At 32.8% G+C, this 15,127-nt stretch overlaps 1 protein-coding gene across 1 annotated transcript in view; it reads left to right on the top strand.

Annotated features, from left to right (window-relative positions):
* LOC106719992 (protein sprint) overlaps positions 1-15,127 on the top strand; it is an 89,862-nt gene that overhangs the window by 52,311 nt on the left and 22,424 nt on the right. Inside the window, exon 3 of the mRNA XM_045680985.1 lies at positions 11,971-12,295. Coding sequence (XP_045536941.1) covers positions 11,971-12,295 — 325 coding nt within the window. The remainder of the gene's footprint in view (positions 1-11,970; positions 12,296-15,127) is intronic.

Genomic DNA, 15,127 nt, shown 5'->3' with positions numbered 1-15,127 from the left:
TTCTTAAAAATAATTGTGTAAGAGAACGCGTAAATTTTGATGTTAAGTATTCTGTTAAAGTAACTATCTAATTAATTAATCTTTTGTGAGTCCAAATTGATTTATAACAGTGTTAAGCACATAAATAGAGTATCCATAAGTTTTGTCAAAAATATCAATCTAGCCTTACAAAGAACTGCAATAGTTTTACTTGAGATAATCACTCTATACCTAAACAAATTTACTTTTTGCGCTACATAGCACAAAAAGATTAATTTAAATATATTTTTATTTAAACTTGTATCTGGTTTGGTATTCAATTACGTACTTAATAGAATATTCATCGTAGACTAATTAGATCAGTTATTACATGTTTGATGTGTAAGTCATTTAATATAAATGTTTATGGGACATTCCTAAATGTTATTTTAGTTTGGTTATCCTATCACCAACTGTTACAAGTTTGATTTAAAGCAGGAAGCGTCTACTTTTGATCTCGCCTTTGCCTTTGCTAATGTATATATCTTGTCAATTTAACATTGTTACCGAAATATGATATTTCTTAAGTCGCCATGTCAGAGATAATTAATTGTTTTATTCGTTATTAAGATTAATGTAGACGTTGAAAAAGTATTTAGATCCAAGTAGATTACTGTTATGAAACAACAAACATTAAATCGTCGATACAAATAAATATTATGAAAACATTTTGTTATTTTAACGTCAATTACCATTTAGCTAGCACCAAAATAAAGAATCATTCTATAAAATTTTGTTGTAACAAAAATGGTACAGATCAATAGCCTAACCTAGTTTCTAGTAATGACATGTGTTTTGCAAATGTGTTGTCATACATCTGCAACACATTTCGTCGGCCCCAATGTCCCTATTCTCATATCGCAGAATTACTTTGCAAAAAAGAAAATTAAATATTGAAACTTTTTAATTAAATATATCACGTGCTGGCAATAAAATGAACGCCTTAATCTTAGTAGACTATAAAAAACAAAACGTGCGGCGAATTTCAATACAAACTTAAAGCTATTAGAAAAAAAAACTTAAAAATTAGAATAAAAATCTGCGGGCTCGCTTCTAATAAAGGATAATAGGGTGGGCGCCATGTTTTGAGATGCAAAATGGATGCAGTCGAGTGGACCGCAGTTTGGAAAGCTTGTGAAGCTCCGTCGTAAGTCGAGCTTTAAAATTTTAATAAGAGCGCAAAGAAAGTTAAGAACTACGAATATTAGTTTAAATTTTAATATTTATGAATAAAAATATTCAGAACGTGCATTTTGCTTTTGCGTGCAGCTTCATTTTGTATTCTTTTAAATTATAATACTTTTTTGTATTTATGAATAAAATTGTTTTTTAATATTTGGACGAAGAATATTTGTCTTCCTTTGTACTAAGTCTTAACTTTAGGCGATAATTTCATGAACTAATATGTATTCTATTTACAACAGAAACAAATACGAAACTACTATAATTTTATAAGAACGCTTTATTTACAGTAACGCAAATAGAGCTTTCTTACGTCTTTATTCCTTTACAATAATAATCATGTTGATAAATAAAGGACTTATCTCTTATTCCATCAATAAAATGTGTCTGAAATGCTGGAAGCGTGTCCCAGATCGATTCTCTACCATTTACATCTATAAAATCCATTGACTACAAAATATAATCCATATTTATATGGTTTAAAGTGCTATATTTGATTGTGAACAATATTTGATACATTGTCACAGATCCAACGTAGTGCATTTTAATACATCGTTTTACTTTAAAAATGCTCGGATATTGAGATTTTAATAATTAATAATAAGTTCATTTTAGTTTGCATAAAAAAGAGACCTTTCTACTGATTTAAATCCCAGATGAAACAAAATAAATGTATGTTTTGTATTTTTACATGTATAGTTAGTCTAACATCAATAAAGTGAACACACAAATTCCCTATTATATTCTATTTTATAATATATGAAAGCAGACAGAAATTGAAAAGAGCATTACAGAGTTAGTCATTCGTCGAGAGTCCAATTATCCTCCTTCTACTTACTTTACTTTCAATGGACTTCTTTCTCCCTAATTTAAGAAGCATTGTACTTCGCGTCTTTTGCGTGCAATAAAATATGATGTCTTTCTTAAAAATTCAAAGTCATACAGAAAACCTATTTCAGTCGATGTTTCTCAGTTGATTCACGGACAAATTCATTATGATTCTTTAGAAACCGTCAATTAGAACTTCCATAAAACTTATATAAAAAGTATCTCCGTTTAATTCAAAGAAAATAAAACTGATGATAAATATTCGATCGACCGATAGTTGTTAGTGGAACCTATCCACCGTCTTTTTATCTACGTTTGTTTTATTTTGGCATCGATGGTTCTTTTGTCGTGTTATTGAATGTTCTCAAATCGGGTAGCCCCACACGATACAGTAAACTGAGGCTAAGCATCGCTATGGTTTTATCGGCGGCTGGCGGCTGGCACAGACAAATTGTTGCAATCAGCCCGCATCGTGTACAAGTCTGCTCCGTACATCGTGCGTTTATTTAACAGTATTTTTATACTTTAGTCCAATAAGGATATTTTAAAATGGACATGTTATAAGTACAAAATAATGGACAGGAAGACCTTTAATTTGAATATTGGTTGGTAGAACTCAAAATCTACCCTCGAACACAAAACTTTGACCAAAAAACTAGATAATTCTCGTAAAATAAACATGAAAGAATCCTCTGATCCACAAGCGTTCAAGGATATAAAGGGTTCATCTTATGTATAAACATTTAAATATCTACTGAAGATTTTCAAAAGAAACAAAAGGGAATTTTATCTAGTGATTAATTAATAACTTTTTCATTTCAAGAAGAAAACCTAACCTAACCTTATCTTTTCTTTAAAGATTTCTGATTTAAATTCAAAGTTTATATAACAAAAGTTTATTAAAACATACGTAGCTAAGTATTAATAATTTAACAATTTATCTTGATTTTTTTTTCATTTAAACGAAATAAACAAAAACTAAATTGCGGTTTTGTTTACTTAAAATGTATTTTTATAATTGAATCATCTTAGAGTAAAAATACGTTTTCTTCTATCTGGGAAAGTATCAAGTTTCCTTTTTAATAAAACACTTTTTGTACTGTTTGAAATAGAAACCAGCCAATTTTCTCTGTCTCCTTCTGCTCGACTTTTCAATTCAATTTCCTAGCATTGATAGATGTCGATTTTATGAAATAATGATAAAGTTCTTTCTATCTTTGATTGAATTTCTATATTGGTTAGATTTTATTCCAATCATTCGTTGCATTGACTGCAACGTCTATTTCATCTCTAATTTATAATTATTGATAATTCATTATTAATTTGTGAACCACTGTTAAAGAATTCATAAACTTTAATTTTTTCTTTTTGATCTGTTATTTAAATTAATAATAACAATAGCTTTAATATTAATTTACATTTCGCGCAATAACTTCAAAGGAATACAAAATAAGTCACGAAGTAAACGCGGGAAACGTTTACACATTCAGTAAATTAATGTAAACACGGTCTCGAAATGAAGCTCTCATTATATATTAACCGAAATAGGGATGTCCCCATTTTGCCTCTCTTTGATAGACCCTCATTCCCTCTAATCTCGCGGCTTAAGCCCGACTCCGACTATGTCTCACGTTTGCATAATTATTCGCTTTATCCGCTTAAAAAATCAATTTGTGCTCGTAATCTTAAAGCCCGCTGTTGCTTGAAATTAAGATGACTTTAAATTTGTTTATCACATCACCTTTATTTTTAAATACAAAAGAGTTTTTATAATAAAAGGAGGCATAAGCAAAAAGTAGAATATTTGGTGCTCTTCTAAATGTTTTATTTTTTATTTTTTACTGTAATAGTAGCATAGTCTGATGATAAACTTCAATGAACTATTAAAACGATATGAAAATGTAATCGAAGCTCGAAACAAATTGTACACTGTAAATATTTGACATGTTCCTCAAATAAAAATGTAGGAGTAACGCAGCTGGTACATGTAGTTAACGAGTTTAAAGCAATCTTCTCTTACTTTAAACTACGCGAACGATACTGCAGACTTGAAAAAGATACTTAAATTCAATTCAGCTTCAGACAGACGAGCAAAAAGTCTGCATTTTATGTAGCGATACAATGCTGGCCAATAATATAGAGACTTGCACTTTCTAACGTTTATGATAAAAAGTAACCCATAGTATAGTTGCAAATTAAAAGTAAATAAAAAGAAATATTTTTTGGGTCAGATTCAATTTAAATTATGGTCACACACAAAAAGGTTATGAATCACATTTTTTTTTAATTTAATCATTTCGATGATGTTAGTACTGCAGACCTATATCTTACCTAACAACAATGATCAATTATAATTTTCCGAAATTTTCGTTACATATATTCCAGCTTAGTGCACAGTTTCACTCATCATCATCATCATCAACCTGCCCTTATCCCTATGGAGGGTCGGCACAGTATGTACTACTCCTTCATTCATCTCTATCAGCCGTCATATCTGAATTTACCCCCTTCTTACGCATATCCTCTTTCACACAATCCATCCATACTTTCTTTGGTCTTCCTCTACCTTTATAGCCATCCACATTCAATCTCAGTTCACTCCCAAACCTATTTATATTGTCAATAGGCTAGCCTGCAACTTGCACAACAATATAACATTGCTATGCTTTCATTGCAAGCGACATGCGGGCAAACATTGGCAACCTGTCAATGCTAACGTACCCGCGTTTCCTGTAGAAAGCGAAATCTCTCCCCGCGTTGCAAACTAGAAAACGTATAAAATTGCAACATCTAATGTTACTACAAACACTAAAATCAGCAACACGACTTATGTCAATTTGTAATTACATTTCATTTTAAATTTAATTGACGAAACCAAATTTATCAATTAATTGTAAAACAAGATTGAAATTAGAAATAAATAAAATAAGAATCTTGAGCGTAACAGTTGCGCGGAGCAACTGTGTCGACAGAAATAGCATCACTAAATACAGACGACATTTCGTCCTCAAAATAACTTAAATACCTTATCCTCTTCGTTTGATGCTAGTTAAATACCAATCGAGTAAATGTAGCCACTGTCCTACACTAATAGAAACGTTATACTACTCCTAGATACTTGTATATATATATATAGGCTATACAAGAATAAATTCGTTAAAAAATACGGACTTATATAAAAAATACGAGTATTTAAAGATATTTGAAATATGAAGAAATTAAAGAATTAAACAAAATTGTTTCATACTATGACCTAATCCACAGTTTATTTGTTGCAACATTTCATTAGTCCATATGTATTAATGAATTATTATGTGTCACAAAAGTTTAAACAATTTATGCCCGTACGTATATTTACTTACACTCGAAGTCTGAATATTCTTGTATCTGTCAACCTAACTTTACGTAATTGGTTTAAAGCGCACAGATAAATTGTATTTAAAAGGCAATTTTCCATGTTAAAGATCATATATTGTTATGTAAACACACCTCTGAATTAATACAGTAATTTGTAAATAAGGTCAAGACTTCACTGAGCTCGTAACGCAATATGAACTCATTTAAATCAGCTTGCAAAAACCGACCGAGGGTGATATTTTAAAAGGTCAATATTGCAATGCAACGATTAACTTTGAAAGATATTAATATGTGCAATTTTAACAGACAGATTAAGGCGAAGTGAACATTACTTGACTCTTGCGAAGTTATGTAAAATTTAGTAGTTGCTTATATTTTTTAATTTAAGGTGTTAGTGTCTAAATGAATATGCTTATATTGTAAAAAACAAAGCTATAATTAATATTTAAGCTTATCCGGGTACAAAATGTGAGTATTCACAATTTAAGCTATTGATCTAAAATCTACGTTACGATAAAATTTTTACCTATGAAAAACAACTGAATGTCTCTTATGGCATTGACAAATTGGATCGGTGTATCGCAAAATTTAAATTTAATTATAGCGCCATTTCGTTGTGACGTCGAGTTGCCGTCGTGTAAAAGCCGAGTGTCAGTTAACAGAGTAGCTACAGCTATATATTGCTATAGGTACTGTAGATGCAGTTATAATCGCATTAGCAAAGGCGTCGTCGCGTCGAACAGATATTAAAAGGCTTTCCGGAGAAATCTGGTTAACGCGCATCGATGTACGTTATTGCGGTGCATTGAACGCCACCAAGGAACAAACAAATATTGTTGAGTTACTGACTTAAGGTTTCTCAAACCAATATCTCTGTATAAAACGTATCGTCTACACTATCGTTATCGTTGACAACACGGTTTATCCCTCTGTTATAATGATCTTAACGAAATAAATAAACTTAAAACGTAAATATTTGAGTCTTAATTGTAACGTTACCCTAACTTTTCAAACACCGTTTGCGTTTTGATAAACCTTTGAAATCGTGTTAACTTTTTGTGATAAATCTGCACTCGTTAACAATTTGGTATTGTACAGATTATCCTAAATGAAACTATCTTTTTCTTTTTAATTAAGAATATTGTTGAATATATAAACATTACATGACAAAGTTGATTATAGTTTGTACAGTTGCCGCGTGAGAAATTTCCTACAAGGCTAACAACCTGCTAATGTGACTGCAATCAACTGAAACTCGTTTATCAACTGCATACTAGATATAAATGTTTCCTTCTAAACACAGAGGAATTAAAGCTACAATAAAAAGTCTAATGTCTTTTGTTTTTAAATTTCAGTAAAATAAAAGTAATTCATCATAAAGTTTCTGCTTTCAGATTGTTAATATTTGGCCTTTTATGTATTGGATAATCAAAAGCCATAATGAAATCTTTGGTTTGTAAGAAAAATCATATTTATTCCATAAGGACCTGACAGACAGATAAATTGAGTGTCTCAATAATGTCACGTCCCAGAGCTAGTTTGAAATACCACTTCATTTGAATGTTTATTATATTATATAATTTGATTGGTTGACGAACGCAAACGACAACATTAGACTAGGTCTGTCGGGAACTGAGTGCATCGCGACAGAAATAAACGAGGAAAAACGCGGAAGTGAATGCGATACGCAAATATATTTGATTTAAAATAAATATAGCATTTAGACACAAGACACAAGATAGGTGTCTTGACGAGTTATTGATTAGCTATATTTGTGGTAATGTCTTGTGATCATCAAACTTTATATTTTAATAATCGAGGCGATATCATCTTGCCATTATACGAACCTGAAAAGTCCTTGAACAAAATTAACGTTTAATAAGGATGCAAAAATAAAATGGACCGTACTTTTAGTACTTCTGAAATTTACCCGCTCAGGAAGTTGTCCAGCCAAACGAGTTTACTCAAGACTAACTGTTTGTCATATATTCCTAGTTAGTTAACATTATTAAACAATAAACCTAACTATTTTAATGTTACTTGGTTACAGTGTTATATGTAGGTAGAGTCGTGTTGTTTTCAAGTGCGGAATAATAAAGTGCATTCGGTTGCCGCTGTCGCGCAAGTGGTGCATATATCGGAAGCTCGAGAGCCCTACAGCGTCAACCGACTCTCTTAATAATTAACATAGAAAAAGTTTCACATTTAATTATTTTCACCAATACAGAAATATATTTGAGTCTCTCTAGTATTTACAATATAAAACAAATATGTAGTAGTATTTATTAATATGTATAAAAAATTATACACAGAATGATAATATTTTCTACATGACCTTATCAGACTCTTGTACGTCTCCTTATACGTCTTGTAACCGGAACATGGATGTAGTTAATTCGCCTACACAATCAATTTTATGATGCTTATTAAACTTCTTATCATCCATAAACATCGATCACATTAGACCACGCTATTATAAATCCTTGAGTTAAATGACGAATACAAAAGCCGTGGGTAGTATGTAGGCCGATGCCTTTTACTTAAAGGTCTTGTGTTTTAAGGAATAATTGAATTCTAGAATGTTCGTTTATATTGTCTTAATAAAGTATAAAATGGCTCGTTTATACCTTTACTTATGTTCACAGACCACTTTATTTTTACATGCTTTTTAATTAAAGCTGTTGGTTTGCAATAATCTTTAATTTTACATCACATTTAATACATGTTCTAAGCAAAATTTATTTGGAAGACCATAAATTGCAATAACTTGAGTTACAATTATTTACAACCATCACTCTGATGTTCACCATTCAACAATCAGAAATTGCAAACATTTTTAGACAATGCACTTTGAGTGATTCAAATTCCAGACTGTTACAATCAGGGACGCTATGCAGTCGGCAAGCAAGAGGTCTATTCAGTATTCCACTGGTCGCTCTTTTGTGCGATGGTATTCACGCGCCACTAGCCAACAGTTTTCAGCACGACTACACCACTATACACACTACGACACTTATTTACAACTCCGTAACTTGAAAATCCATTTAAGTATTTCAAACTGGCGTATGTATAATATTGTTTGTAAAGTAAGTTAAATTCTAAGTTCGTATAATTAAGTAACAAATAAATCGTAAGTCATCTGACTCGCAACTTTAACATTGTACGTAAATAATTTAAGTACATTCTTACTTGTTTCTAAATTCCTAGTTCGTATTAGATACTTTTTGTAGATCCTTAATGCATATTTTTAATATTAAATCAATGCTTTGATGTACCCTTAGATATTTTAATCCCTCAGTTACAGAATATTTTAGGAAGTTTAGCAACGTTATAAAAATACATATTAAATGATGTTGAATAAACTTTCGAAAGTTTTTCAACAGACACGACCTGGTCTGAAGAAAAGATTCTGGAAAGGTAAAAAAGGCATACGCTACTGAACTTTTGCAGACTGAAGAAAGATAAATTTAGGTCAAGTAACAACAGCGCTTGCAAAGTGTGCAAGCCTCCATTGTTTACTATTTCACGAAGAAAACTCGACGCTGAATACTGAAAAGGTAAATGAAAAAAAAACTATTTTCCTAAAAATAGGGCAACGAAATGACTACTGCGAAATAAAACAGTGTACCTTTTTACCGTGCAACATTTCTGCATCATCTGGAGCAACATTTTTCTCTATTCGATGAATATTTTTTCATGTATTAAGATTTAGAAAATACCCTTATTTAATTCCATATGTACAATGTACGTTTTACTAGTCCTATGGAATATTATAAAAACATCTTTTGCCTTGTGTACTTTCTAAAAACATCAATATCATATTAACCAACTTTATCCTTAAACATATACCTATATATATTGAATTTCGTCATTAAAAGTCTACTAAACAAAAATCAAATAATTTCTAGGAAGAAAATTAATTTGCATCTCTTCCAAAATGTAACTTAAACTATATTAAAAAAAACTAAAGTTTAGTCAATGATCATTATTTTGTTAATTAAGTAATACAATCTCAATAATGGAATTAACCTAAAGCTCGGAACGGACTGTAATTCTTTTGTGCGTTCACCATGAGCCTCGGGCGGGGAATAAATGAAGAAAAACAAAAGTAAACCATTAGGGTGTCGCCTGTCCGGGACAGACAATACAACAGCAACAGACACATTCTCTAGACTCTTTGACTTTTAAGAGACAGGATCTGCTAAGCGCGCGCATAACTCTCAAATAAAATCGTACAAACAGTTCTCAACTTGTTTGCTAGTAAAAATAATAACACGTCACCTAAATGATTGTCTTAACTTACGGAGAGAAGAGGCAGAATTTATTTTGTACAGCGGCGGCTCTGCTAAGTCCGTTTCTGTATAATCTAAGTTTCAACTGAAAGATTGCTCCGCCATACTTATATCCCAACAAACATCGGATGCCATTCGCCCTAGGGTTCTTTTATTAAAAAGGAAAATTATTTCGAGACAGTTCAGTACTTTTACGAAACATTTACCGGCCCTCGAGCTAAATTTTGAACTACAAAGACAAAAACGTTTATATGTGTCCCTTTTGTTTTAGTTCTTTACATAAAGAAAATGAAATTTAATTGTTAACAAAAAACCGCCATTCAAAGATCAAGCGTAACTATTCTATTGTACTTTAGAATACGTATTGTGGGTTTTTGAAACCAAAGTCCCCGTTTAAAACATATTGTTATCTCTGTATTGTCAAGAATAATGAGTGGGATTGCGATATGTTTTATACAGAGATTTTAGTCTCAGAAACCAACGTTTACAAATCTTTTATCATTTAGCCCATGCCCATTGGACACGGCTCCGACCGATTTTGAATTTGACATTACTAGGTACATTACAGGTCTTGTGAACAGAAAGAATCATTGACAATCAGAATCATCTGGCATATGCATTCTAAATATAGTCAGTTCAGTTTATAAACTATCGAAACCGAAATAATGTTCCATATTTTAAAATGTCCGTAATATCTATAGCCTATAGCTACTCGCTTGTGTAGAATGTATCAAATACCATGGCGTGGACAGTAGCGACCTCTGTCCACCCCGGGCTCGTTATGCTGCCGTTATTAATATCGCCATAACTCGACGTCAACGTCGCAGGTGTATAGATAGACTAATTACTCTCGCACGGACACATGTGGTTATCCGTCAGTGACGTTACCCTATGAAAATAATTTTCGTAAAGTGATTAATTTTTGAACAAATTATTCAATATAATACCCCTTACATTGTTTTACCGCAATTATTAGTAATTAATACTAAAAATACTTGCATTTAGTTATTTGTACCTTTTATTACTTAGGATTGGTTCTTAATTTTTAGACGACTTCAAAAAGAAAATATTAAAATGGTAAAGGGAGTTTAACAAACCAGCACTAGACCAGCGTGATTGACTAGTCACCCCTGACTTAGAGCAGGTCCGAGCCCCTCGACGGAGGCGTAGTGAGCTGATGATGACATTTCAAATAAAAAATGACAATTTGTTTAACTACCACAAATTATTTTCCGTGTATTCTTCGTTTACTACAATTAAATTACACAGAAATTTTACAAACATCTTTGTTACATTTTAAATTTCTACGGAGAGTATACTTTTAATTTATCAGCTTTAATAAGTTATCTATTGTTTGTATAAAAATTTAACACTTCAAAGATTAACAAGGTTCGTTGTCATTCGATATTGCGGTTATCGCTATAGCTATAGCTTGTATGGGTCTCGCAGAGCAGCACAAATTGAGTGTCACCTACATGTCACGGGGACGATATTGTCACAACCGCTTTTTTGATCCTAAACACATGACATCCGATTAATCCGTGCAAAGTTTCACCCTCACTTTGATAGATAAATCAAATGGTATTTGTTTTGGTTGAGAGTTTTGAAAGTGTTTTAAAATTAAATCACAGCTAAATGATGAATAATTTTAAAGTATTAATATTTAAAACAAAATGAAACAAATTTCAAACCGTCGATAGATAGATTTATAGAACTCCTAATTAAAAATAACCGCAACAGAATATTGCGCCAAAACGATTAACCTCATGCGTAGCTACAAACAAATTATTGACAATGTTTGGCGATTGTTATAAACGGTCGTCCGACGCACTTGCGTGCCAGGGGCCCGCACTAGAGGTTTTTAATTAATACGCGACGCTCGCCATGTTGAGGAAATAAATCTTAGTTAATGTCCCTTTAGTCTGGTCGGCTCCATGTGCCGGCCAGCGTGAGCCTCGCCAATCGATTTCATAGTAACTACCGTTAACATTCCGAATTGCATAACTGCCATATCTGTACGTCTGTGAATGTATTTTATTATGCAAATTATTACATTGTTTGATGTACTTGTTATTTGTTGACAAGTTTGTAGCATTGCGTTTCAATTTCGTTGATGGTTCAATCAATAGTTACTGTTTATACTTGCTAAATTAATTAGGATAATTGTTGTTTTGCGTGAAAAAATTAAAAAATTTCATAATGTTACTTGGTCCTATTTATGTGCTTGAAGTAAAGAAATGTATTGCTTGAAGATGAAGATGATCATAATTACAACTTAATGTCATTGTTCCAGGAATGCGACATTCCTCGAGCCGCACCTGCAAGGCATAAGACGCCGCGACAGCCGAAGCTCCGATTCGGAGCACGATGAGCGGTCGACGGAGGACGACGAGCGGTCGCTCTTGCGCAGCTCTCCGCGCACCCGCCTGCCCCCCGCGCCACCGCCGCCACCGCCACCCGACGACGAACCCCCGCCGATGAAGCCCAGAGACTACTTTGAACGGCTGCACAGCCAAGCTATGAGAGAGGCGCAAGACAGGAAACCCAGACGAGAAACAAAAGAAGCTCTGTTCAGAGCGGCTGACGCGGACGGCAGCGTGGGCGACAGTCTCAGTCAGGTGAGGATTGATTAGCGGTATACTAGTATAGCTCGATACGATCGACTAGATTCTAAATCCAGAATGTCACTGATACAATCGATTTATATAAATTTCTCTTGACATGTCCCAAGATAAATCTTGCTACTTACTTTTGCAACATAGATTTATCTTCTGAATAAAGTGTGAATATAAATATTCATTTCTGAAAGTGAACTTTAACATGAAAAGTTGTTATAAAAACAAATACGAAATATTCCTTGCAAACGGAACGTCAAGAGATTCTTTGCATTTGTACGAGGAAGTTTAAAAAGTTCCATTCATGAAGAGAACTTGATTCCGTACGACTAATGAACCGTGTCGTACCTGGTTAGTTTCGCAGACAGTTTCAGTTTCCCTTTTTACAACTGGCCAGTATTTACTCGCTGTTATTTGAGACAGAAGGAATAAATTTCGTTCTTTCCTCTTGTCTCAAAAAAACTACGATTTTTTTTTTAATTCATGACGTTTATTCGTCGTCTCTTGTTTTGGTAATGTGTAACTTTTGTTCCCATTAAACTACTAAAACCGGAGATAAGTCATTATTTATGTATGTATATGCATGCAATTTGTTTGAAGAGGAGATTCGGCACTAAAAAGCGGAAAACTCGAAACACAGTTTGTGAATTGGTTTGTAAATAACAACCAGCTTCTTTGTTAGGAAGTATACATAAGTTTTAAAATAAACGAACAAATCAAATCTGAGGAAAATATGAATACTTAAACAAATTTTATTTTAGTAGGATTTATGTTTGCGTCATTTACTTTTCCATTCGAAATCGTTTTATTTAGCAAAAAATAAAAATAAAACAATAAACAAACATATCAGTATACCCTTTAATAAACTATCAGGTGTTAAAATCAGTAAACATTTTTGTGTTATCTTTTGTTGCAATATGACGGAAGTGTGTAGGCACAGTCAGTTGCACTCAGAATGCACTCAGGCGGTAAGAGAGCTCTCGGCTGTTACTTGCCAGTCAATTGCGGGTGTCGCCTCTACTACACGAACCCTTTTCGTCCATTGTTAACTGTTACACGCCAAACGCCGGATACCAAGCTTTTTACTCTCAAGTGCCAATAGTCCCTGATGACGTGTTGTATGAAATCACCTTAATGCATCACTTAGTATCGCAATGGGAACAGCTTCTAAGTGTAAAAATACTGCTGTATTCAAATTCAGATTCGTTTTAATAATTACTAATGAATTCTGTTATTACGTTTATTAAAGTAGAATTAAGATACTCAAAATTGTATTCATCAAATCATTGCCTAATCAATATCTTAAGTACCTTAATTTTTACCAGTAGAATTGTGAATGAGTAACTTGAACAAAAACGGTACGAAAAATATTTACGTATTTATACTATAATGGTATCAAAAGGGTTAATATAAACGACTACACTTATTGTACAGTCGAGTTGACGATTAACCCTTAAATGAATGTCCCCGAGTCGTTGTAAAGTGCCTTTTGTGGCTCGTAAATGACACTCGTGAACTACTTTTACAAATTTAGACCATGGGTCCGTCCTCAGATTAACAATGTTTGCGACTAAATATACTTTAAGCTTAGATATACGTCTCGTTAAAGTATTAATGTCATTTAGTTAAGAATTTATTCGCACATTAGGGGAAACATATTTGTTTTAATTTTTGTTTTCACAATATAGTTGACACTGAGTGGAGTTTAAGTGAAAATTATGTTGTGACAAAGAAAAAATATGTTACATATTGCGAAATTAAATTATTCCTCATGAAATATAAATAAAAGTTATGCCTCATCTGTAAATATGGACGATTGGGGAACAAATAAAAACTCAGCGTCCCCTATTTACTTTAAAGTGCTATCACCAAAACAGAACAAAAAATAACAAAGCCTTGAAAGTTTCAGTCGGCGCACAACGATTATCGGTCTATGCCGCACTTCCGTCTTCACCCTAACGCCCTCCAATGGCGGATTTTAATCGGTGCAATTTAAAAAAAAGAGTTAACGCCATTTGTGCATAATTCCCGTCCATTCCACTGCTGCGTTTACGCTGCAACGATTAATTCACGCTCTTCTGTTTGACTTTTTATCAAATTTTAATTACTGGATGATTCATTGTACCAAGTTTTGTCATTTTTTAATGCTTTTGTTTTAGGTTTTGTGGATAAAATTTTATGATCATTTGTTATATTTGGCTAACGTAAACCTAAATCTGACAAATGGCAAACATATTTTCTAATTATAATTGAGTAATTCACATTAATTTATCTCTACTTTTGTTACTTATTCAACAAGTTACTTGTACATAGATTTAAAAATATATATTGAGGGGCTAATAAACAAACTAGTGTGTAAACAATTACAGTCCTAATTCGTTGCAAATAACGTAAGTCAGATGTCAAGTCAATACCGGCCGGACCGGACGATCCCCGGCGTCGAGTGGCGCCCTCTCACTTCCGCTTCTCTCATTAACGGAGGTATTGCTTTGATCCTCACGTACGGTTCACTGGCGTTTTTTGTTATTGTTAATTTAAATAAAAATAATCCCATTACCTCAAAATTTAAAGCATGAAGAAAAACCTCCTGAAATAAAAGAAGCTATAATACAATTACACTTCAAACTAAAACAATATTATTACTTTCGAAAGCCTTACTTGGAAGTTTCTAGTCTTAACCATATAAGCAAAATGCTTGACTTAGCAATATGTCGTTGGGGAAGGTATAGATTGTGGATAATTTATTATAATTTAATTTTTTTAAAGTTCAACTCAATATCAATTAATTTATAAAATCCCACAGCAGCCATCACAGCGGAAGTCGCGCCGGGTCCA

The sequence above is a fragment of the Papilio machaon genome, chromosome 14 (genome assembly GCF_912999745.1).
Source record: "Papilio machaon chromosome 14, ilPapMach1.1, whole genome shotgun sequence".
Taxonomy (NCBI): domain Eukaryota; kingdom Metazoa; phylum Arthropoda; class Insecta; order Lepidoptera; family Papilionidae; genus Papilio; species Papilio machaon.
The sequence above is the reverse complement of the archived record's forward strand: the minus strand, read 5'-3'. Positions and strand labels throughout refer to the sequence as shown.